This window comes from Schistocerca nitens, chromosome 2 (genome assembly GCF_023898315.1).
Source record: "Schistocerca nitens isolate TAMUIC-IGC-003100 chromosome 2, iqSchNite1.1, whole genome shotgun sequence".
Lineage (NCBI taxonomy): Eukaryota > Metazoa > Arthropoda > Insecta > Orthoptera > Acrididae > Schistocerca > Schistocerca nitens.
The window spans coordinates 124,788,816-124,812,083 of record NC_064615.1 but is presented as its reverse complement, the minus strand read 5'-3'; the positions used below and the strand labels follow the sequence as shown (position 1 = coordinate 124,812,083).

General features: G+C 36.3%; 1 protein-coding gene across 4 annotated transcripts in view; it reads left to right on the top strand.

Annotated features, from left to right (window-relative positions):
• LOC126235818 (transport and Golgi organization protein 11) overlaps positions 1 to 23,268 on the top strand; it is a 58,919-nt gene that overhangs the window by 5,507 nt on the left and 30,144 nt on the right. For all 4 annotated transcript variants that reach the window (XM_049944667.1, XM_049944665.1, XM_049944666.1 and 1 more), the window contains exon 3: positions 18,707 to 18,798. In XM_049944667.1, the coding sequence (XP_049800624.1) occupies positions 18,707 to 18,798 (92 nt within the window). The remainder of the gene's footprint in view (positions 1 to 18,706; positions 18,799 to 23,268) is intronic.

Here is a 23,268-nt window from a genome sequence, read left to right as displayed (position 1 = left end):
GTCTTCAAAACTTTGTGAAGTGCACGGCAGAGGGAACTTACCTTTGTAGCACTTATTAGGCCTCTCCACATTCCATTTGCATGTATAAAGAATCATTGCTGTGATTTGTCTGATCTTTTCTTCCCGGTCCCTACAGGGGTGTAATGCAAATCATACTCCTAGATTCATATTGTAATAATAGTTCTTGAAATTTTGTAGGTAGAATTCCACGGGATAGTTGAGGTAAATTTTGAAGTATCTGCCAGATCAGGTTTTTCAGTATGACCCACTCCCAAGTGCCAAACATATTTGAATGCAGTATTCTAGGATGGCTCATGTGTTTTCTAAATCTCCTTTGTAAATTGATGGCATTTTTCGAGTATTCTACCAACATGCTGCCACCTGCTTTATGTCTTCTTAGCATATTTGAGCATTCCATTTCATATCCCAACAAATTCTTACACGCAGGTATTGATATGAATGGACTGATTCAAATTGTCTTATTGATATAGTCATAGTTTTTCATTTTCTGAAATTTCAAATTTTACATTTATGAATATTTAAATGCTTTGAACTCTTATCAAGAGCTCATTGAATATTTGTGTAGCTTTTTTCAGACAATATCTTTTTGTAGATAAAATCACAGAGTTTGATACATTACGTGATTGTGCCTTTGTTGTAAATGTTGTGGTATTGTGTCAAATGCATTCTGGAGGTTAAGAAATACTTCATCTAACTAACTTCTGAGTTGCATGACTTTCAGGGTATCATGTGAGAAAAGTGCGAGCTGGGTTCTAGGTGAGTGATTTTTAATCCATGCTGATTGGCATGCTGGAGGTCGTTCTCTTCAAGACAATTCATTATGTTTGAGCTCAGAATGTGTTCTGAGATTCTCCAACAGATGAATGTCATGTATTGGACAGTTGTCCTGTGGATCACCTCTGATAAGCTTCTTGTAGATGGGTATGATGTTTACTTTCTTCCAACTACTGGACACAGTATTTTGTCTGGAGATTTTACTGTATATTATGGTTCAAAGAAGGGCTAATTTTGGTGCAAATTCTGTATAAAATCTGATAAGTATTCCATCAGGCCCTAGAGATTTATTCAATTTTAACGATTTCGGCCGTTTCTCAATACCACTCACAATAGTATCGATATCACTTATTTGTACATTGTTGTGTGAAATAGACTAGGGCTGTACTACTAGACTTCCCTTTGTAAGGCAGCATTTGAAAATTTAGTTCATCGCTTTTGCTTTGCTAACTATAAGTTCCAGTGTCGGCCATGAGTGTCTGGACACTAACTTCAGCACCACTGACAGCCTTTACGTTTGACAAGAATTTCTTTGGATTTTTTGCAAGATCTTTTGATAATATTCTACTAGGGTCAATCCATATGAAGTGGTCTAGTGATGGTTGTTTGACCATTTTTAAATATTTAATTTTTTTATATGTGATTGCCCTATATTTGAGAAGTTCAAAACAAAAATCAAAAAATGGAATGTAAAAATACCAAAGAAGGAAAGTTGCTACTCACCATATAGCAGAGATGCTGAGTCACGATAGGCACAACAAAAAGATTCACACAATTATAGCTTTTGGCCATTAAGGCCACACGCAATCGCAACTTGAGACTGCAGACGTGTGTGCAAGTAGTTTTATAAAATAATTTATCTTGGACCTTTACTGGATGGTGGCCATTTTTATTTGTAGGCGCGCATCGATTTTTCAGTCTGGAGACATTAGCGAAAATTTGAATGTCTGTGCACTGGGTTAAGTTGCAACATTGCAATTGACATGATTGTTTTTAGAAAAGTGTCCTCTACAACATTGTCTATTACACAAAATACCCTGAATTCAAAAATAACCAGTCAAAATGACCTCCCAAGTTTGGTATCCAAATTTTCAAAAATCCACCATTTAGGCCCAAAAATAACAAGCAAAGAGTGGTTTATGGCAGTCTATTATTTTCCTGTAGTTAGATATCATACACTACTAGCCTCATATAGAGCAAGAACACTTACAAACGTTTCCTTAATTTTTTATGAATTTTTGAAATTTGAAAATTTTCATTTTTTGTAAAGTTTGGGGCTAGTTATCTCAGGTGGGACTGATTATAAAAATATGATTTTTGCACAGTTTGTCCACCTATATAATAGCAACGTACTGTAAAAATTTCAACATTGATATCTGACTGTAAACAAAGATATGAATTTTTGGGTCTAGTGTAGCAGGGGATACAACCCGTCGGCTTTGGACAATGACGTCACAAGTCGCCAGAGAGCAGTTTACCATTTTCGCTTTTGCTGTTATGTTTCAGTTTCGTTTTTTTACTGATTGCTAATAAAGTGGATCTGTTTATTCTATCTCGTGAGATTTTTTTTAAAAAAAGCCAAAAAACACTTATCAGCTACTGAAGGGAGCTACAACACTAAGAAGAATCGCTTCTCGTTTGGCGACTTGTGACGTCATTGTCCAAAGCCGACGGGTTGTATCCCCTGCTACACTAGTCCCGAATTTTTGAATATGAGGAAATAATTCACATTACTCTACTACTGATCTTACGGCTGTTGCCTATTTAAGTGGTTTATTGTTTCATTGTAATAAAATTTAATTGTGACATTATCACCCAATATTCATTTAGTTTATTTATTTTTAATAATGCAGTATTGAACAATAGGAGCTTTCACTTTTGTTCTGTGGTAATAAAAATGCCCATTTACATTTAGGTTTATTGTCAATAAAGAAGTACATTATTGCTGGGTGTGGCATTGTTGTAGTCAGTTTGTTCTGAAACCTCTGTTAGAGTCGATGTACATACTTCGAGAGTGCAGAATGTGTTATGTGGTTTGTTCTGTATGTAATTTGTAATTAATTTTGAGAGATTAAATGGAATGCAATAACATGGATGAATAGTGCTCTGTTGGACAGATAGCACATGAAGTGTGTCACAAAACAGTTTACAGTTCAGTTTCAAAAAACTTGAAAAATGCCAGTGACTTTGATGAAGTTAGACAAACTTTGTTTAAATTTTGAGTAAGTTCTTCTGTAACATCAGTGTGTGAGTATCATGAGAAGAAATGTATTCTGAAATACAACCACATTTTTGGAAGAAAGTGCTGTGATCCACTTAAAGTTCATAAAAAGCCTATTACTAAAGTTTTGAGGGAAATAAAACTTGAACATTTGTCCTTGTTATGTGAGAGTGAAACAGCTTCCCAAGCGAAGTGTAATGTGATTCCTGGAAATTCCCTGTGCCCAAATTGTTACTCAAAAATATTTCTTGTGAATCCAGAATCAGAATTGTACCTTTGTTAATGACATTTCTATTTCTAATGAGGAAGCTGTTACCATATTGGATTTTGCTTGTTCTAAGTTAGACCTATCTCCTGATTCGAAAATAATAAAATTAATTAGCAGAAAAAGAAAAGCAGCTGTTGAAAATAAGGTACAACAAATTTCAGACAAAATTATAAAAGACTTGGAATCGTGCTTTAATAATACAGATACCAACATTATTTCTAAAGAAGAAGAAAACCTACCACCAGCATCATCTGACACTGAATATTTGAGCTTAATAGAGATATTAAAAATTAAATGTTCGATGACATCTAAAGAGGAAAAAGTTAAAATTTTAAGTTTGCTCCCTGACTCATGGTCAAGAGAGAAAATAGTTCATGAATTCAACGTTTCTCATCGTTTGGTTAAACTGACCCGAAAATTAGTGAAAGACTGAGACATTCTTCCAGTTTTAGGAAAGAAGAAAGGACTAGGTATAAGTGAAGAAACAAAAAGCTCCAGCAGTTTTTTTTTTTTTTTGAAGATGATGATAACGGTTGAATGTGCCCAGGTTGCAAAGATAGCAAAAGAGTTGTTATAAATGGAATTGAAGTAACAAAGCAGAAATGGCTATGGCTTTCAGATTTAAATGAACTTTATATAGCTTTCAAAATTCTCATCCTGAATGCAAAATTGGAAGGTCAAAATTTTGTGACTTCTGGCCTAAGTGGTGTATTTTGGCTGGATCCTCAGGTACACACTCCATATGCGTTTGTTTATATCATCAAAATGTCAAATTGATGATTGCGGGTGCAGAACTCGGTGATCTTAACTACAGGGAGTGGCTAGATTTAATGGTCTGTGACACTAACAGTGATGACTGCATCATGAGTTTGTGTAATAAATGCCCTGGTAAAGAAATCGTTATTGAATTGTTTCATGAATATGATGAGGAAATGCCAGACAGTATTACCTTCAAACAGTGGGTCACAACTGACACACACACACACACACACACACACACACACACACAAACTTCTGCACCATTACGGCGCAGTACTGTGTTCACTGTAAATAAGTATTATATAGTTCTATTATATGTTTATTACCTTATAAATAAAAAGAACTTTTCTTAAATTTTAAATTCTGTGCATTAATGTGATCTTAATACATGAGTGTTGTAAAATGATCCTTTCATATGGTTTCATTAAAAAAAAAATAATAATAATAATAAATCATTCCACTTGGGACCTGTGGAAGGTAAATTAGCTTATTTGTTTTAGTTGTAAATATTTGCCATGTATTGTTGTTTTTCTGACATGTTCTACATCCTGGAGGACTTCCTCACTATGGATGAAATGGAATGAAAGTTAATCTAATCTAATCTAATCTAATCTATGGTGGGATAGCAAGACACTTTGCAAAATCATACGAAGTGATTACTCTGAAAGCTATATAGACCAGACAGATCAGAGGCCCACTTGCTATGGAAATGTTTTAGATCTAATGGCAACATGCGGACGTATCTTCTTTGAGGAATTCCAATTTTGAAACTGCTATCATTGAGCAATAAACAGTTGTACAACCATCATTACCTTAGCACAAATGGGAACTAAAAGAAGAAGAAAGATTCATGTGTTCTGCAAACCAGATAAAGACACTGTGTGGGTGTCATGTTTCAATGAGGAACCTGTAACATTTACCTCTGGAAGGAGGATGTAGAGTAAGTTTAGAAGAATAATTGGTCAAGCACTGGACATGGGGAGGACACACTATGGTACCTTGGTCCCTGTAAAAACACTTAACAAAACAGTGACTACTGCATAATAGGTGAAAACACAGCATAGGGCTATAGATAGTGAAATGCTAAATGAAGCATTTGACAGTCAAAAGGGCAATACATGAAGCCCTCAACAACTACTGTAAAATGGGTCAATCCAAATGAAGTGGTCCAAAAAAGAATTAGGTTCATTGTTCGACCATTTTTAAATATTTTAATTTTTTTATATGTGGTTACCCTATAATTGAGAAGTTCAAAACACTTTTTGAAAGATTTTACCTTTCACCTTTACTGAATGGCAGCCATTTTAGTTTGTAAGCCTGCAACAACAATTCAGTTTACAGACGTTAGCAAAAATATGAGTATCTCTGCACTCACCCTCTGCCCACCCTTGATACTGAATCGTGTCCATACGATCTCACGTGGAGCTTCAATTTCTGTCTTTGGTAATATTGAGTTTCTTATCTACTGCAACAAATACACCACCTCCATTTCTTGTTGGTCCATCCTTTCAGTATGCATTTGAGTTTGCCGTAAAAAATCTCATTGCTATCAGTTTCAGACAGCTTATTGTGTGAGCACCACTGCTTCTAACCCTGACTCTTAACTGTATTTTGGCACTTGTTAAATAGTATTTCATAGTCTCTTGGAACAGTTCTTCAGATCTGACACAAATACTTCAGGGTCTCCTACAGCTATAAATATATGGACTGATTAGGGGGCGGGGGGGTCACTTGTATGCACCTCTCACACACTCAGGTACCAGGGTAGCAGCCCTTGAAGTATAGTGCACCACAGACCCATTTAGGGAAATCGTTCAGTTCTCAACCCTATGGCACAAATCTAAGACACTGCAGTCTAAATTGTCACAGAACTTTTGGAGTCTGGTTCAGACTTTCCACCTGATTCAGAATCAGATGCCCATAATCATTTCTGGGGACAATGCTGCAGATTGTGAGCTTAGTTGAATTCTGTATGCAAGGCTTGCTTCTTAACCTTCTTCTCTGTTCACTGATATGATCAAAGTTTGATATCATAGTAGAGATGACACGCATCATTCACTCTAAAGTGTGCCACTATCTGCAATTGATTAAACCCTGTTCCCTCTGTGGCTGCCAGAATAACCTGAAAAAACAAGGCCTCCGCATGTACACAATCAGTGCACAAGGCCGTCCTTCCCATTCCTTGCTGCTTTGCCCCTGAGGTGTACCATTATTTGTTGTTTGTTCAAACTGTTGGTGTTTTAACAGACATTTACCATTTAGTGTTTGCCTTATCCTGACACAGGATTACCAAGGGGCAAAATATGTTCATTGGGTCAGTTTAAGTAGGAACTTGTTAATTACAGTAACTGTAATGAAACATTGTTACTTTCATTTCATCATACATGTGGTCCTTGCTTATCTAAATTTCTTTCAATCCTCTAAATTCTGAAAATTAATTATTGTTACAATTTGTCGAACATAAATAATTTTTTACATTATACTTCTCGCACATGCAAGCCAAGTATGCTCACCCTCCTCCTACAAACAAAACAGTTCCAGCTTTAAGGTATGATGCATGAATAGGCACAGCACTTGATTTTAAGTGATCGCAATTGGTGTTTGATGATAACTTAACATTTTATTAGTTGACAAAGCTAACTAGTTACCTGATCAAGGTGGCAGCACTGGCGTGTTTAGTCCAAGAAGCGGGAGGGCAGAGGAGGCAGTAACAGCATATACTTCAGTACACTTAAAAACAGAGAGCTGCCACACGCAACAGGCTTGTACCTGCTCCTCAATGAGGAGCTCATTTAGAACAAGAATGGTAATACATTGTATAGCATATCTCATGTTACTTCATTGGAAGTGTCCATAAAACTATTCTTGCTGGTAATTTGTTGTAGATTATTATTATTATTATTATTATTATTTTTATTATTATTAGTATTGTTACTGTAGAGTCTTGATAGTTCGGGTTTCCAATAATCCGAGTCTCTCTCTCTCTCTGTTTCCTCTTTTTTTTTATTTTTTTTACTGACATGGTAAATAATGAAAACATCATTGCAAAAGATAGATAGGGAGAGTACAGCTCAGTGACAAAGCAGACAACAATGCAATCAACACCGACGATTAGCTCGCTGCCCTGTTGCACGAACATCTGTTGTCAGTATGGCACGAAATACCCCGACTGCTGCCGGCTGCTACCCATCAAAACTGAGGAGTTCATAAGCTGCTGTAGTTCCCAGTATCTGTACTGTGCAGTGTTGTGTGTCGTTTTGTTTGTTGACTGTGTGTTGCGTTGTACACCGTACAAAGGTGAGTGCTGTAAAAAAAAAAAAAAAAAAAAGAGGAAATTTGTGCCTTTGCATCTAAAATTAGAAGCAGTAAGACGACTTTACAAAGGAGAAACAATAAAAAAAACTTGCCCTCGAATATGGTGTCTGTGAAGTTACTGTTGGTGAGTGGTGAAGAAACAGACTTAAATTGGAACAGTTTTCTTCACAGAAATGCTCACACGAATCTCTCAGTCGAAGAAGTATAAAGAAGTCAGACTTCGAAAAAACAAGTGAGGCATTACTCATGTGGTTTACCCAACCGAGACAGAAGGGTGCTCCGATTTCTGGCCCAATCTTGCAAGAAAAAGCTTTGTTTTTCAGAAACCAGCTGCCGGAAGGAGATGACAATTTCGCCGGTAGTGTGGGCTGGCTCGACAAGTGGAAGAAGAGGTATGGAGTGCGTCAACTAGACGTATGTGGAGAAAAACACTCTGGTGACGCTCGGACCGTTTCAAAATTTATCGTCGAGTTTAAAAAAATCATAACTGACGAAAATTTGTCTAATGAAGAAATATGTAACTGTGACGAAACTGGGCTAAATTTTAAAATGTTACCAGTGAGAACACTTGCTTCTTGTGAAGAAAAAAGTGCTCCTGGGCACAAAAAAAGCAAAGAGCAGCTCACTGTTATGGCAGCTTCAAATGCAACTGGAAACCACAAACTAAAACTAGTTGTGATTGGGAAGTCGGCCAAGCCAAGAGCATTCAAGAATGTATCCATCTCAGCTCTTCCGGTTGTCTATACACATCAGAATAATGCCTGGATGAATCAGGAAATCTTCAAAAACAGGTTTTTTAACTCATTTGTACCTGACTGCAAGAATTTTTTAAAAGAAAGGGGACTGCCATGCAAAGCAATTTTGCTCATGGATAATGCGTCCTCACATCCAAGTGCAGTAGAACTGCAGTGCGACAGAATCCGCGCCTTGTTTTTCCCACCAAACGTTACCTGTCTCATTCAGCCCATGGATCAGGGCGTTCTGGAATGTCTAAAAAAAGTATTGACAATGATTGCTACAGTCAATCCTGCATTATGAAGACAACGAAAGCATTGTAGGAGCTATGAAGAAAGTGACTTTGAAGGATGCCGTGTACTGGATTAGCAAATCTTGGAGCGAAATAGTCATACACAATTTCTAAGTCATGGAGGAAAATTCTACAGGAAAGTATGCCAGACACAGAAACTGAAGATTTAGCAGATGAGGACGATCAACCATTGTGTAATTTAATCAGAAGATTGCAGATTGCCAGGGTGTGAAGAGGCAGAAGGGGTGGAAGTAGGTGAGTGGTTAAATTCGGACGAACAGTTGGAAGTGACAGACTCTTCTATAATTGACATGGTTAACATTCCATCGCAGTGTGAGAGTGATGAGGCAGAGGCTGCACCAATGATGAGTCACACCGATAGCTACGCTGCTCTCGAGGCCGCCATATGCTACATGGAAGAACAGCGTGAGGCGACACCAACTGACCTACTGCTCCTGAGACGGTGGCGTGACATTGCCGTGAGGAAACGTTGCAGCTTCACCAAACGAAACACTTTACTATTACTTATAAATAAATAATAATTGTTATTCTGCCAAAGCAAATCCATGTGTAAATACTTTTATTTTAATAAAGTTCATATTTTGACCTGTATTACTTACAATATCATAATATTTCTTTTTCCCATTTAAATTTCGATAGTCCGAGTTTTCGATAGTTCGAGGTGATTCCGGTCCAGTTCACCTCAAACTATTGAGACTCTACTGTATTATTATTATTATTATTATTATTATTATTATTATTATTATTATTATTTCTTTCCTTTCTCAGACGTTATGTCTGGTTAAAAATGAAAAGTGACGCGGACCTTGATCAAGCGTGACTTCCTTTTAACTGTACGGTATATGTTACATTGCATTTAGGAACTTTCGGGTAATTGAACATGTATCAATAATTACAGATTTCTGTAGTTGTATATATAAGTTTGGATGTAGCTGTATGCCTTGATGTACTGGTGGATATTGTGTGGTATGACTCCTGTAGTTGATAGTATAATTGGTATAATGTCAACTTTATCCTGATGCCACTTCCTTGACTTCCTCAGCCAGTTGGATGTATTTTTCAATTTTTTCTCCTGTTTTCTTCTGTATATTTGTTGTATTGGGTATGGATATTATTATTATTATTATTTTCTGTTTAAAACTATGACAATTTATTTAATTATATTTTCAGTTTCCACATCTGTTTCACTCAGTAGTCACCACACACTTTTTTTGTTTGAAATACAGCCTTTCTAGTTTTCTAATGACTCAAAGTTAAAAGCTAATATCACACCTGCAAAAGCAAACTGGCTGCTTCGTCTAGAGGTTAGCACTTCCTGGTTCTTAATGCAAAGGTCCTGGATTGGATTCCTGGTGACACTTCAAATTTTTCTTCTCTGGAAAGCTCTAGATGGTGATCGGCTCAGCCTTATGAGGCCAACTGAAAAGCATCTTAAGTATAAAAGTAGTGAAATTGATGCAGAAGTTGCCAAGGTAGTGTTATGCCGAAAAGCTGTGCAACACGAGACCATTATTAATTGGTAGCAAAAGTATCAACTGTTACTTTTTCTGACTAGAGAGGGAGATTCTTGATACATTGAGAGACTACTGATATTTTTCTTTGCAAGATGTCAGACAAGTTCTATAGGACTTACATGTAGGTGGTACAGTGGCAGTAGTAAGGGAACAATTTTTTGCTAAATTTGATAATTTAAATAAAGAGGAGAAGGTTGCTGTTCCTTAATTAATGTCAGAAGTTAATCTTTCCTTGTCACCATAATTTTTTTTATTGTTTCTGAGCATTTCTGCATGATAGTCTTGTTATAGTCAAAGAAGTGAACGTGAAATGAAATTCTCTATTCATAACAATGAATTGCTGTTTGATGATCCTCACACAGTCTCAGTTTGTAACATATATTTACGGTCTAGAGCATATGAACCCACAGTTTCTCTAAATGAACCACTTGCCACTTTAATTCTGCTTCCTTTTTTCTGCACATAATGAGTCCTTCATTCTTGCACCTTTTAAATTCTAATTCCATAGATCAAATAGGTGTTCACAGTTCCTTTGCTGACCTCCCAGTCTAGTTCTGTGTGACAAAAGCTGTGCAATTTGTACAAAGAGAGTATTTGCTAGTGTAGTTCATAAAATCACAGAAATAGCTATCTAATTACTTATATCACCAATGAAATATTTATTATGTGCATTTTAATTATTCTGTTTTGGGACAGATACTTTAATCCTGTTTGCTCAGCATTTTATTTATTTTTTATTTACATGTCAGGTTCCATAGGACCAAATTGAGGAGCATATCTCAAAGTTCATGGAACATGTCAGTACGTGAAATTACAACATAAAAGTAATAACAGATAAAAATAAAATGTTTATGAACCCAAAAAAAAAGTCAATCCATAAGTTTAAGTAAATGCAATCAACAATACAACAAGAAACGGCTTAATTTTTCAAGGAAACTCTGCAGTTTAGATTTGAAAGTGCGTGGATTACTGCTAAGGTTTTTGAATTCGAGGGGGTTAGCTTATTGAAACTGGATGCTGTGGTATACTGCACACCTTTCTGCACAATAGTTACGAAAGACTGATCCAAATGCAGGTTTGATTTTTGCCGAGTATTGACTGATTGAAAGCTGCTTATTCTTGGGAATAAGCTAATATTGTTAACAAGAAATGACAGTGAGGAATATATATATATGTATATTGAGAGGCCAATGTCAAAATACCCAGACTTGTGAACAGGGGTCAACAAGAAGATTGTAAACTTACACTCCTTATTGCCTGAACCGCCCGTTTCTGAACCAAACCCCTTATTGCCTGAACCGCCCGTTTCTGAACCAAAAATATCCTTTTCGAATGGGAAGAGTTTCCCCTAAAATATAATACTATGCGATATAAGCGAATGAAGATAAGCAAAGTAGACTAATTTGCATGTTGAACGATCACTCACTTCAGATACCCTTCAAATAGTAAAAATGGCAGCTTTAAGTCTTTGAACAAGATCCTGAAAGTGGCCTTTCCATGACAGTTTACTAGTAGTTTGAACTGTTCAGTTTCACTAATCATATGCCCATTCTGTGAAATAAAAACATCAGGCTTTGTTGGAGTGTGTGTTAGAAACTGTAAAAACTGAGTCTTACTGTGATTTAGCATTAGTTTATTTTCTACAAGCCATGAACTAAACTATTTGAAACCAGGCCAATGTTCCACACAACATCCTTTAGTACCAAGCTATTGTCATCAGCAGACAGAAATATTTTAGAGTTACCCGTAATACTAGAGAGCATATCATGAGCTGCTCCCCGTATTCCGTAATGGTCCAACTTCTGGAGCAATATTTTGTGTTCAACACAATCAAACGCCTTAGTTAAATCAAAAAATATGCCTAGCGTTCGAAACCTTTTGTTTAACCCATCCACTACTTCACAGAGAAAAGAGAATATAGCATTTTCAGTTATTAAAAGACTTCTATAGCAGAAATGTACATTTGATACAAAATCGTGTGATATATAACGATAAATTATCCTTACATACACAGCCTTTTCAATAACTTTAGCAAACACTGATGGCATAGAAATAAGTCTAAAATTGACTACATTATCCTTTTCTCCCTTTTTATAAAGTGGCTTTACTGCCGAGTATTTTAATCATTCAGGAAACTGACTATTCTTGAAGGAAAAATTACAAATATGGCTAAATAGCTGGATAACATGTGCAGCACAGTACTTTAGTATTCTGCTAGGCACTCCATCATATCCTTAGAGTCCTTAGTCTTCAGTGACCTTTTTTATTGACCCAATCTCTCCCTTGTCTGTATCACAGAGGAGTATTTCAGACATCGATCTCGGGAAAGTCATTTGCCAAGAAAGTTATATGATTCCCTCTAGAAACTAAATTTTTATTTAATTCACCAGCAATGCTCAGAAAATGATTGTTAAATACTGCACATATATCTGATTTATCAGTAACAGAAATATTTTTGCTATGAACTGACTTCATATTGTCGACCTTGTGCTGCTGACCAGACACTTCCTTCACAACTGACCATATGATTTTAATTTTATGCTGTGGATTAGCTATTCTGTTTGCATACTACACACTTTAGCCTCCCTAATAACATTTTCAAGCACCTTACAATACTGTTTTGCTCTCATAAACTGACATACGGCCGGGAGAGCGGTGCACTGACCACGTGCCCCTCCATACCCGCTTCCAGTAAGTACTGTTGGGCTTTTGTGGCCTGTTCGGACTGAGTTTAATTTTTAGTTTTACAATACTGTTTGTAATGGGCTACTGTAGCTTGATTGTGACTACTTGTAACATTTTGATATAATTCCCTCTTTGTTCTACATGATATTCTTATCCCACTGGTCAGCATTGTGTCCCTCCTTCCATAATTTCAACACCATTGACTTGCGAAACTATTGCCTGTCAACATTTGCTTGCACTGTGTGTAGCCTTCTGTCTAGGCATTATCACTCCTTTCCTCATTCACATTGTCAGCAACATTAATGATGATAACAGCGGGTTGTGATTTCCCGTTATAATGACCCTGTCGGTATTCTTCCAGACCTGCCATATTATGTTGCAGTCTCTCCTTACTTCTCCAAGAAACTTACCGTACAGCTAATGTCATTAAATAATTCCTCCAGGGATACTATGATAACTGTTTCAAGTGAGAACATTGATTGCTAAGGGTCACCATAATTTATTCAAACACTCAGTATACATTAACACTTTTGATAACATTCAGCATTTTTCTACATGTCACAATTCGCTACTGATCGCTTCTACACTGAAACTTAAGCAACAACTGATTGTAGCATGGACACGCTATAAAAGCATTGACAGCCACCGAGCAGTGCTGACAAATGCACAATCCAAGCTTGGCTCACTCTGTCCTGGCTGAGAGCCCAACTGCAACTAACTCGCACCGTAACAATAACTGGTCTCCAGCGAATTGTCAACAAGCAAAGAGTAGCATATACTGGTAGCCACGTCTGCAATACGCTCAATGGAGAACTTTATATATTATTAAACAGACACTACATTAAATTGGAATGTGACTGTACCTAGTTAGACGGTCAGATTGTTTCCAAGTTTGGCAGCGTAACCAGTTTGCCTTTCTGAGTAATACTTTCAAAATGGTTACTGGGTATATATTTCTTTTTAGCTTGCATTCTTGTGTCTAATCAAGACTGACTTTGATACTGTCAATTTTCATTGGGTTGGAGGAATGGGTGTAATATCATAAGTCCTCCCTGGTCCCTGCCTCACTTGCACATTCCCTTAGACACACTACTGTATTCTGCCAGTGTTAATAGTGATATGTATGTAAGAGTGTTCGTGTTAGGGCTATCCACCATGTAAAAAGGCAGTATCCCTCTGTTGACAGAGGACAGTAATGCAGTGGTAACCTATAGGCAGACAACACCATGCCAATTTTTGGTACAGACTTGGTGTGTTTAGATTAGATTAGATTAGATTAGATTAGATTAGATTAATACTAGTTCCATGGATCATGAATACGATATTTCGTAATGATGTGGAACGAGTCGAATTTTCCAATACATGACATAATTAGGTTAATTTAACAACATACTTAAGTTAATATAACAACTTTATTTTTTTGTGTTTTTTGTTTTTCTTTATTTTTTATTTTTGTTTTTTAATATTTTTTTCTTTTTTTTCTTAATTTATATCTAAAAATTCCTCTATGGAGTAGAAGGAGTTGTCATTCAGAAATTCTTTTAATTTCTTCTTAAATACTTGTTGGTTATCTGTCAGACTTTTGATACTATTTGGTAAGTGACCAAAGACTTTAGTGCCAGTATAATTCACCCCTTTCTGTGCCAAAGTTAGATTTAATCTTGAATAGTGAAGATCATCCTTTCTCGTAGTATTGTAGTTATGCACACTGCTATTACTTTTGAATTGGGTTTGGTTGTTAATAACAAATTTCATAAGAGAGTATATATACTGAGAAGCTACTGTGAATATCCCTAGATCCTTAAATAAATGTCTGCAGGATGATCTTGGGTGGACTCCAGCTATTATTCTGATTACACGCTTTTGTGCAATAAATACTTTATTCCTCAGTGATGAATTACCCCAAAATATGATGCCATATGAAAGCAATGAGTGAAAATAGGCGTAGTAAGCTAATTTACTAAGATGTTTATCACCAAAATTTGCAATGACCCTTATTGCATAAGTAGCTGAACTCAAACGTTTCAGCAGATCATCAATGTGTTTCTTCCAATTTAATCTCTCATCAATGGACACACCTAAAAATTTGGAATATTCTACCTTAGCTATATGCTTCTGATTAAGGTCTATATTTATTAATGGCGTCATACCATTCACTGTACGGAACTGTATGTACTGTGTCTTATCAAAATTCAGTGAGAGTCCGTTTACAAGGAACCACTTAGTAATTTTCTGAAAGACAGTATTGACAATTTCATCAGTTAATTCTTGTTTGTCAGGTGTGATTACTATACTTGTATCATCAGCAAAGAGAACTAACTTTGCCTCTTCATGAATATAGAATGGCAAGTCATTAATATATAATAAGAACAACAAAGGACCCAAGACTGACCCTTGTGGAACCCCATTCTTGATAGTTCCCCAGTTTGAGGAATGTGCTGATCTTTGCATGTTACGAGAACTACTTATTTCAACTTTCTGCACTCTTCCAGTTAGGTACGAATTAAACCATTTGTGCACTGTCCCACTCATGCCACAATACTTGAGCTTGTCTAGCAGAATTTCATGATTTACACAATCAAAAGCCTTTGAGAGATCACAAAAAATCCCAATGGGTGGTGTTCGGTTATTCAGATCATTCAAAATTTTACTGGTGAAAGCATATATGGCATTTTCTGTTGAAAAACCTTTCTGAAAACCAAACTGACATTTTGTTAGTACTTCATTTTTACAGATATGTGAAGCTACTCTTGAATACATTACTTTCTCAAAAATTTTGGATAAAGCTGTTAGAAGGGAGATTGGACGGTAATTGTTGACATCAGATCTATCCCCCTTTTTATGCAAAGGTATAACAATAGCATATTTCAGTCTATCAGGGAAAATGCCCTGTTCCAGAGAGCTATTACACAGGTGGCTGAGAATCTTACTTATCTGTTGAGAACAAGCTTTTAGTATTTTGCTGGAAATGCCATCAATTCCATGTGAGTTTTTGCTTTTAAGCAAGTTTATTATTTTCCTAATTTCAAAGGGAGAAGTGGGTGAGATTTCAATTGTATCAAATTGCATAGGTATGGCCTCTTCCATTAACAGCCTAGCATCTTCTAATGAACACCTGGATCCTACTATATCCACAACATTTAGAAAATGATTATTAAAAATATTTTCAACTTCTGACTTTTTGTTCGTAAAGTTTTCATTCAATTTGATGGTAATACTGTCTTCCTCTGCTCTTGGTTGACCTGTTTCTCTTTTAATAATATTCCAAATTGTTTTAATTTTATTATCAGAGTTGCTGATTTCAGACATGATACACATACTCCTGGATTTTTTAATAACTTTTCTTAATATAACACAGTAGTTTTTATAATTTTTGATAGTTTCTGGGTCACTACTCTTTCTTGCTGTCAGATACATTTCCCTTTTGTGGTTACAAGATATTTTTATACCCTTAGTAAGCCATGGTTTCTTACAAGGTTTCTTACGAGTATATTTAACTATTTTCTTGGGGAAGCAGTTTTCAAATGCATTTACAAAAATGTCATGAAATAAATTATATTTTAAATTGGCATCAGGTTCACGGTACACCTCATCCCAGTCTAACTGCTGTAGGCTTTCCCTGAAATTTGCAATTGTTAAATCGTTGACTGAACGTACCACTTTGGAGGACTGTTTAGTATTGCTGAATGGAGCTATGTCATATATTGTAACTAGCTGTGCACCATGATCAGAAAGACCATTCTCAACAGGCTGAGCATTTATCTGGTTAAACTTATCTTGGTCTATAAAGAAGTTATCTATCAGTGAGCTGCTATCCTTTACCACCCGAGTAGGAAAATCAATAACGGGTGTCAAATTGAAAGAACCGAGTAATACTTCAAGGTCATTTTTCCTATTACCCTCTTTCAGAGAATCTACATTGAAGTCCCCACAAATAATAATTTGCTTCCCCCTGTCTGACAGATAGCACAACAAGGAGTCCAAATTTTTCAGAAATAGATGAAAATTTCCTGATGGGGACCTATATACAGTTACAATTATAAATGTGCCTTTATTTAATTTAAGCTCACAGGCACATGCTTCTATATGTTTCTCTACACAAAACTTTTTTGTTTCTATACTTTTTGCACAATGATAACTTTTGACATATATGGCAACTCCTCCTTTCTCCATATTTTCTCTCATTACATGTGCAGAGAGCTTATATCCACTTACATTTACCTTATCCATATCAGTAACAATGTGATGCTCAGACAGGCATAGTATATCTATTTCATTCTCAGCTTCTAAATCTTCTAAACAAACCAGAAGCTCATCTACTTTATTCTTTAAACTCCCAATATTTTGATGAAATATACTTACATTATTTTTAATTATACCTTTATGAGAACCTTTCCTTATTCTAACATTTGCAGTACTCTCCTGTCTGAGTTTCTCATTGTGCTTAGGCCTAGTTCCTATACCAGTGGTCACACGGTGTTCAGAGAGGCAGATTATGTCAACTGGGTTGGGTGACTTTAATTCATCAATGCAATTACCTAGGACTGAGCTACAACTTGGTGGAAATAAAATTTCTGGTGATTGGTGAAAATTTATAATTGATAGCTGTGATTGGTGATCCAATGTGCTAGAATTGTGCTGTTTAATTTCTTTCCTAAACTGAAGATTTGTTTCAATCCTGACCTCTCGTAGAACTTGACATCTTTCTGTCTTACCTATCCTAAAAAAGGTGCTGCTCCAACACCTGTAACCACTGGTATTTTACCATGCATGGCAGTGCCTCCCCCCCTTAAATTTCCAGCAATAACCAGTGTAAAACTCACCTGTAGGTGGCTGAATTGTTGGCAGCCCAAAATATTGCGCAGGATGGCAGTGTCATTGGTTTGCAGTCACAAAACCTCATGTAATACTCATTATGCTGAGATAACTTCTCATGTAATTTTTATTGTGACATTCAGTTCCGGTTTATATGTTGGTATATTTAAAGTCTGTAACTGGAAATAGAAGCACGAAGTTTTGCAAGTTCTTTAGAGTTTTTTTTGTAGGAACTGTGCTATTGTGGTGGTTGTGATACAGAATGTATGTTACAAACCTGTAGTAATGGAAGGAATGATTCTATATAATGTGTAATCACAAATGAAACTTTAATATTAAACTTGTGTATTCAAAATGGAAAAGTTAAATGATTACATGACAGAAGAACATTGAAACAGAAGCAGGGCCCGTTGAAACAGAGAAGTTGACCCATGTTTGTATATTTTCGAACACTTCCTTCATTGGGAGACTGGTACTTAGAACTAACAAACATGTAAATATAATTTACATGTGTTGTTGGGGTTATCTAATATATAATATTAGAAAGAAAGACCTCTTGTTGTGAAATAGTTCATTTCATGACCAGTTTAGACAGTAACTAGCTGTCAGCATCCTTGGATTCTCAGAATCACTCAGAAATATAACCGTACATCAGTCTCGTCGACATCAGCAGGTCTTCATTATTGATGTATCAGTTTTTTTCTCCTGCACTCCTTACTGGTGCTATGGATATTTTACTTGGCATGTTTTATGTATTTGACAAACCAGTGTGGAACTGTATTATTATAATTTGAGCATGTTCTCAATACATTGATAAGACTGATGTCTAGTTACAGTTCTGGGAGATACAAGAATCTGAAGATGACAGCTAGTTACTGTTGAAACTGGTCATGAAATAAACTGTTTCGCAGCAAGTGATCTTGGCTTCAAATAACATATATATAAACATAAAACCAATGTGTTTCACATATTCTTTCCGACCTTACTTGAAATTACTACTTCTTTTCCAAAGACTTCCATATCAGGTACTTATTTGATATTATTTTTATTTGTGTTTATGCAGTCTGTCCCAGTTTGTGGGTGGGTGCTCTTCTTAAGTCTTGCTGTGTATACATATTTATGGCATTTCTTTTTAAGCACTTTAACCTATTTCATGAGAATAGCTTTGATAATGCAGCAGTAACAGCTGTAATTCTCTAAAATGTAATACTGGATTATTCAATTAGTAATTGCTAGTATCCCAAATTGAATCCCTGTTTACTTTGTGGTTGTCATATTTTTAACAGGAAATGAGCAACACATAGGTATCAAAGGAATTCCAAGAGAAATTGAATATGAAAATAGCATCATGCCTTTGAAAGAATCAGTGAGAGTGAAGGTAAGAAATAATGTTCTCTTCAAATCACATGTTCCCAATTTTTTTTCCTTTCTTTTTTTTTTATCAATAGACATTTTAAAATGTATACATTCACATATTTGTATATACAGTTTTTCGTTACATGTAGTTAAACATTGTGAGTTATAAGTTATTTACAATCATTTTCACTAAGGAATTCACATATAGTATAAAAACAGTGTTCCTGCAAATAAAATTTAAGATTTTTTCCTAAAGCAGTACATATTATCTGTTTCTTTTATTTTCTGCTGCAGTTTATTATACAGATTTACATCTTCAAACAAGTTTAAGTCTTATGTTTATTTTTCATGTCTATGTGAAGACATTGACTTGTTCTTGTACTATAGTTATGAAAACTGCTATTTGTACTATACCTTTCTGTATTTTTCTTGATATACACTATGGTTTGGAATATAAATTCATAAGGAACAGTTAGAATTTATAACATTTTGCAAAGTTCTCTGCAGTGGGCCCACTTACTGCTTTTCGTTGTAATTCATACTGCTCTCTTTTGCATTTTAAATACTTTTTGTAAATTCTGAGCACTCTTTCCCCAGAAAATTATACCATAACTGAATACTGAATGAACATAACTAAATTATACATTTCTCAGACATTCACCACTGCATGCGGATGCAAGGACTCTTTAAGTGCATAACATGTCATGGATATCTTTTTTGAGACTTTCATAGCATGTTCATTCCATTTCATTTGGCTCTCAATGTGCAACCCTAAGAATTTTGTTGTAGGCACATCATCTATGGAGATGTTATCTAGTTTTAAATTTAAGGGACTCTGTTTCCTATTCACTTTAAAGCATAGTGTATTTGTTTTCTTTACGTTGTTGGTTACTTTGTTTTCCTGTGACCATTTGTAGACATCCCTCAGCACTTCAGTAGAACTTTCCAGCATTTGTGCTGGTGTCTTACTGATGATTAATATGTTGCTGTCATCAGCAAACAATATCTTCTCTCCATGGCTGATATGTTGTGGGAAATCATTTATATATATACCAGAAACAATACTGGGTCCCATACACTTCCTTGAGGACCCCAATATTGATATATTGTGGATCTGATATATTTTTCTCAATGTACTTTGATTCACTCGAGACATGTGTGATCTCTACTGACAACTGTTTTGAATGAAACCATTTGTTAACCACTCCCCTTACTCCTAGTGCCTCTAACTTAGGCAACAGTTTCTGGTGGTCAACTGTGTCAGATGCCATAGAAAGGTCTAGGAAAAGATCAGTTACATAGCTGTTCTCATCTAGTGCTTCTAAAACTGTTTTTGTGGTTCGTGCTATTGCAGATTCTGTGCCTCTGCCAGGCCTGAAACCAAACTGATCATTGCAGAGGAGGTTGAATTTGCTTAGATAGCTAATAAGCCTGTTCTTCATTATTGTCTCTATCACTTCGGAAAAGGATGACAATAGGGCTATTGGCCTGTAGTTCACAATGTTTCCTATATCACCCTTCTTGTGAACTGGTAAAATTTTTGGATGTTTCAGACAATCAGGGAAGCAACCAGTTTCGAAGGTTTGATTTATAATTTCTGTTAGTGGAGCTTTGGTACCCCATTTCGATTGTAGAACTGCAAGCTTTATGTCTCGATTTTGAGACCCTTGTATGAAATTTTAAAATGATGTTAATGCTAAACATGCTGATTTTAGAAGCAGTGGTAGTTTAAATTCTCCAGGGACCTGTTTTTTATTGGGAACTGTTGACCATGGAACACACTGAGCTGTTCAAGACATTGATGGTCGGTTTCTGTCAAATTCTAAATCGATAACGTATGGTTTGTCCGTATCTTCTCTGCTCTCTGGGTGCACTAGATGATTTATAACACAGTCATAAAAGGTGAATTGTGCTCTTCATTAGCCTCTTTAATATGTTCAGCATATGAGAAATAGTTTTCCTTTTGAAGGGGTATAAATCCATTGCTTCACATCAGTTACTTGTTATTTGAGCAGTTTGACATCTAATATGAGCTCTGCTAAACAGTGCCATTACATGCAAAGCACTGAGAACATGGATCTTGTACTTCAATCATTGTGTGATTTACTCATTGTAGTAGACTGTGAGAAGACACGTGACAGTGTTATCAAAGGGCTGAAACTAGTGTGAGCAGTGAGGTGCAGCAGAAAAATTGACAGTTTCAATAAGTAGATCAAGTCAATATTTTTGTGTGTAGCTATAGTGACCATCAAAACAACAATTGGAAGCCTAGGCCTGTGAATTGTTACTACCGGAAAAGTAATTTTAAATTATTACAGTATGTAGATCTTCACCGAAAAATTGTCTGTAATTTTTATAAATTTGAATTGTTACTGTCACCTAGCCAACAAAAGAAAGGAAATGATAGTCCATGGAGAGTTTAATGTTAATTTTCTGGAAGATGCAGATAGGAAAAAGTTACGGAAGTATTATTCAGCACTTACAACCAGAATTCTGTTGTTCCTTTTCTAGCCAGAATTGCAGAGGTAAACAGTACAGTAACTGACAACTCACTTGTAGGTGAACACTGCGTGAGTAATATAAAAGTTTGCCCAGTTGTGAATGGCCTCCATAATGATGCTGCACAACTAGCCGTACTTGATAAATTACCGATTACTATGTAGTGATATCATGGATAACAGAGTAATTAACAGGCAGAAGAAATGTTAGGCAGTTCTACAGGAAGCTGACTGGATGTTAGTATACAGGGTGGCCCATTGATCATGACCAGGGCAAATATCTCACGAAATAAGCGTGAAAAGAAAAAACTACAAAGAACAAAACTTGTCTAGCTTCAAGGGGGAAACCAGATAGCACTATGGTTGGTCCGCTAGATGGCGCTGTCATAGGTCAAACGGATATCAACTGCGTTTTTTTAAATAGGAACCCCCATTTTTTATTACATATTCGTGTAGTACTTAAAGAAATATGAATGTTTTAGTTGGATCACTTTTTTCGCTTTATGGTGGAGGGCTCTGTAATAGTCACAAACATATGGCTCACAATTTTAGACGAACAGCTCGTAACAGGTAGGTTTTTTAAATTAAAATACAGAATGTAGGTAGGTTTGAACATTTTATTTCGGTTGTTCCTATATGATACATGTACCTTTGTGAACTTATCATTTCTAAGAACGCATGCTGTTACAGTGTGATTACTTGTAAATACCACATTAATGCAATAAATGCTCAAAATGATGTCCATCAACCACAATGCATTTGGTAATACGTGTAACAACATTGCTCTTAACAGCGGGTAGTTAGCCTTCCGTAATGTTCGCACATGCACTGACAATGCGCTGACGCATGTTAGGCGTTGTCGGTGGATCATGATAGCAAATATCGTTCAACTTTCGCCACAGAAAGAAATCCAGGGGCGTCAGATCCACTGAACGTGCGGGCCATGGTACGGTGCTTCGACGACCAATCCACCTGAAATGAAATATGCTATTCAGTACCGTTCAATCGCACGTGAGCTATGTGCCGGACATCCATCATGTTGGAAATACATCGCCATTCTGTCATGCAGTGAAACATCTTGTAGTAACATTGGTAGAACATTACGCAGGAAATCAGCATACATTGCACCATTTAGATTGCCGTCGATAAAATGGGGGCCAATTATCCTTCCTCCCATAACGCCGCACCATACATTAACCCGCCAAGGTCGCTGATGTTCCACTTGTTGCAGCCATCGTGAATTTTCTGTTGCCCAATAGTGCATATTATGCCGGTTTATGTTATCGCTGTTGGTGAATGACACTTTGTTGCTAAATAGAATGCTTGCAAAACAATCTGTCATCGCCCCGTAATTTCTCTTGTACCCAGTGGCAGAACTGTACACTGACGTTCAAAGTCGTCGCCATGCAATTCCTGGTGCATAGAAATATGGTACGGGTGCAATCGATGTTGATGTAGCATTCTCAACACTGACGTTTTTGAGATTCCCGATTCTCGCGCAATTTGTCTGCTACTGATGTGCGGATTACCCGTGACAGCAGCTAAAACACCTACTTGGGCATCATCATTTGTTGCAGGTCGTGGTTGACATTTCACACGTGGCTGAACACTTCCTGTTTCCTTAAGTTTCCTTAAATAACATAACTATCCGGCGAACAGTCCAGACACTTGGATGATGTCATCCAGGATACCGAGCAGCATACATAGCACACGCCCGTTGGGCAATTTGATCACAATAGCCGTACATCAATATGATATCGACCTTTTCCGTAATTGGTGAACGGTCCATTTTAAAACGGGTAATGTATCACGAAGCGAATACCGTCCGCACTGGCAGTATGTTACGTGATACCACGTACTTAGACATTTGCGGCTATTACAGCGCCATCTATTACAAAGCGAAAAAAGTGGTCCAGCTAAAACATTCATATTTCTTTCTTTGCGTACTACACAAATATGTAATAAAAAATGGGGGTTCCTATTTAAAAAAACAC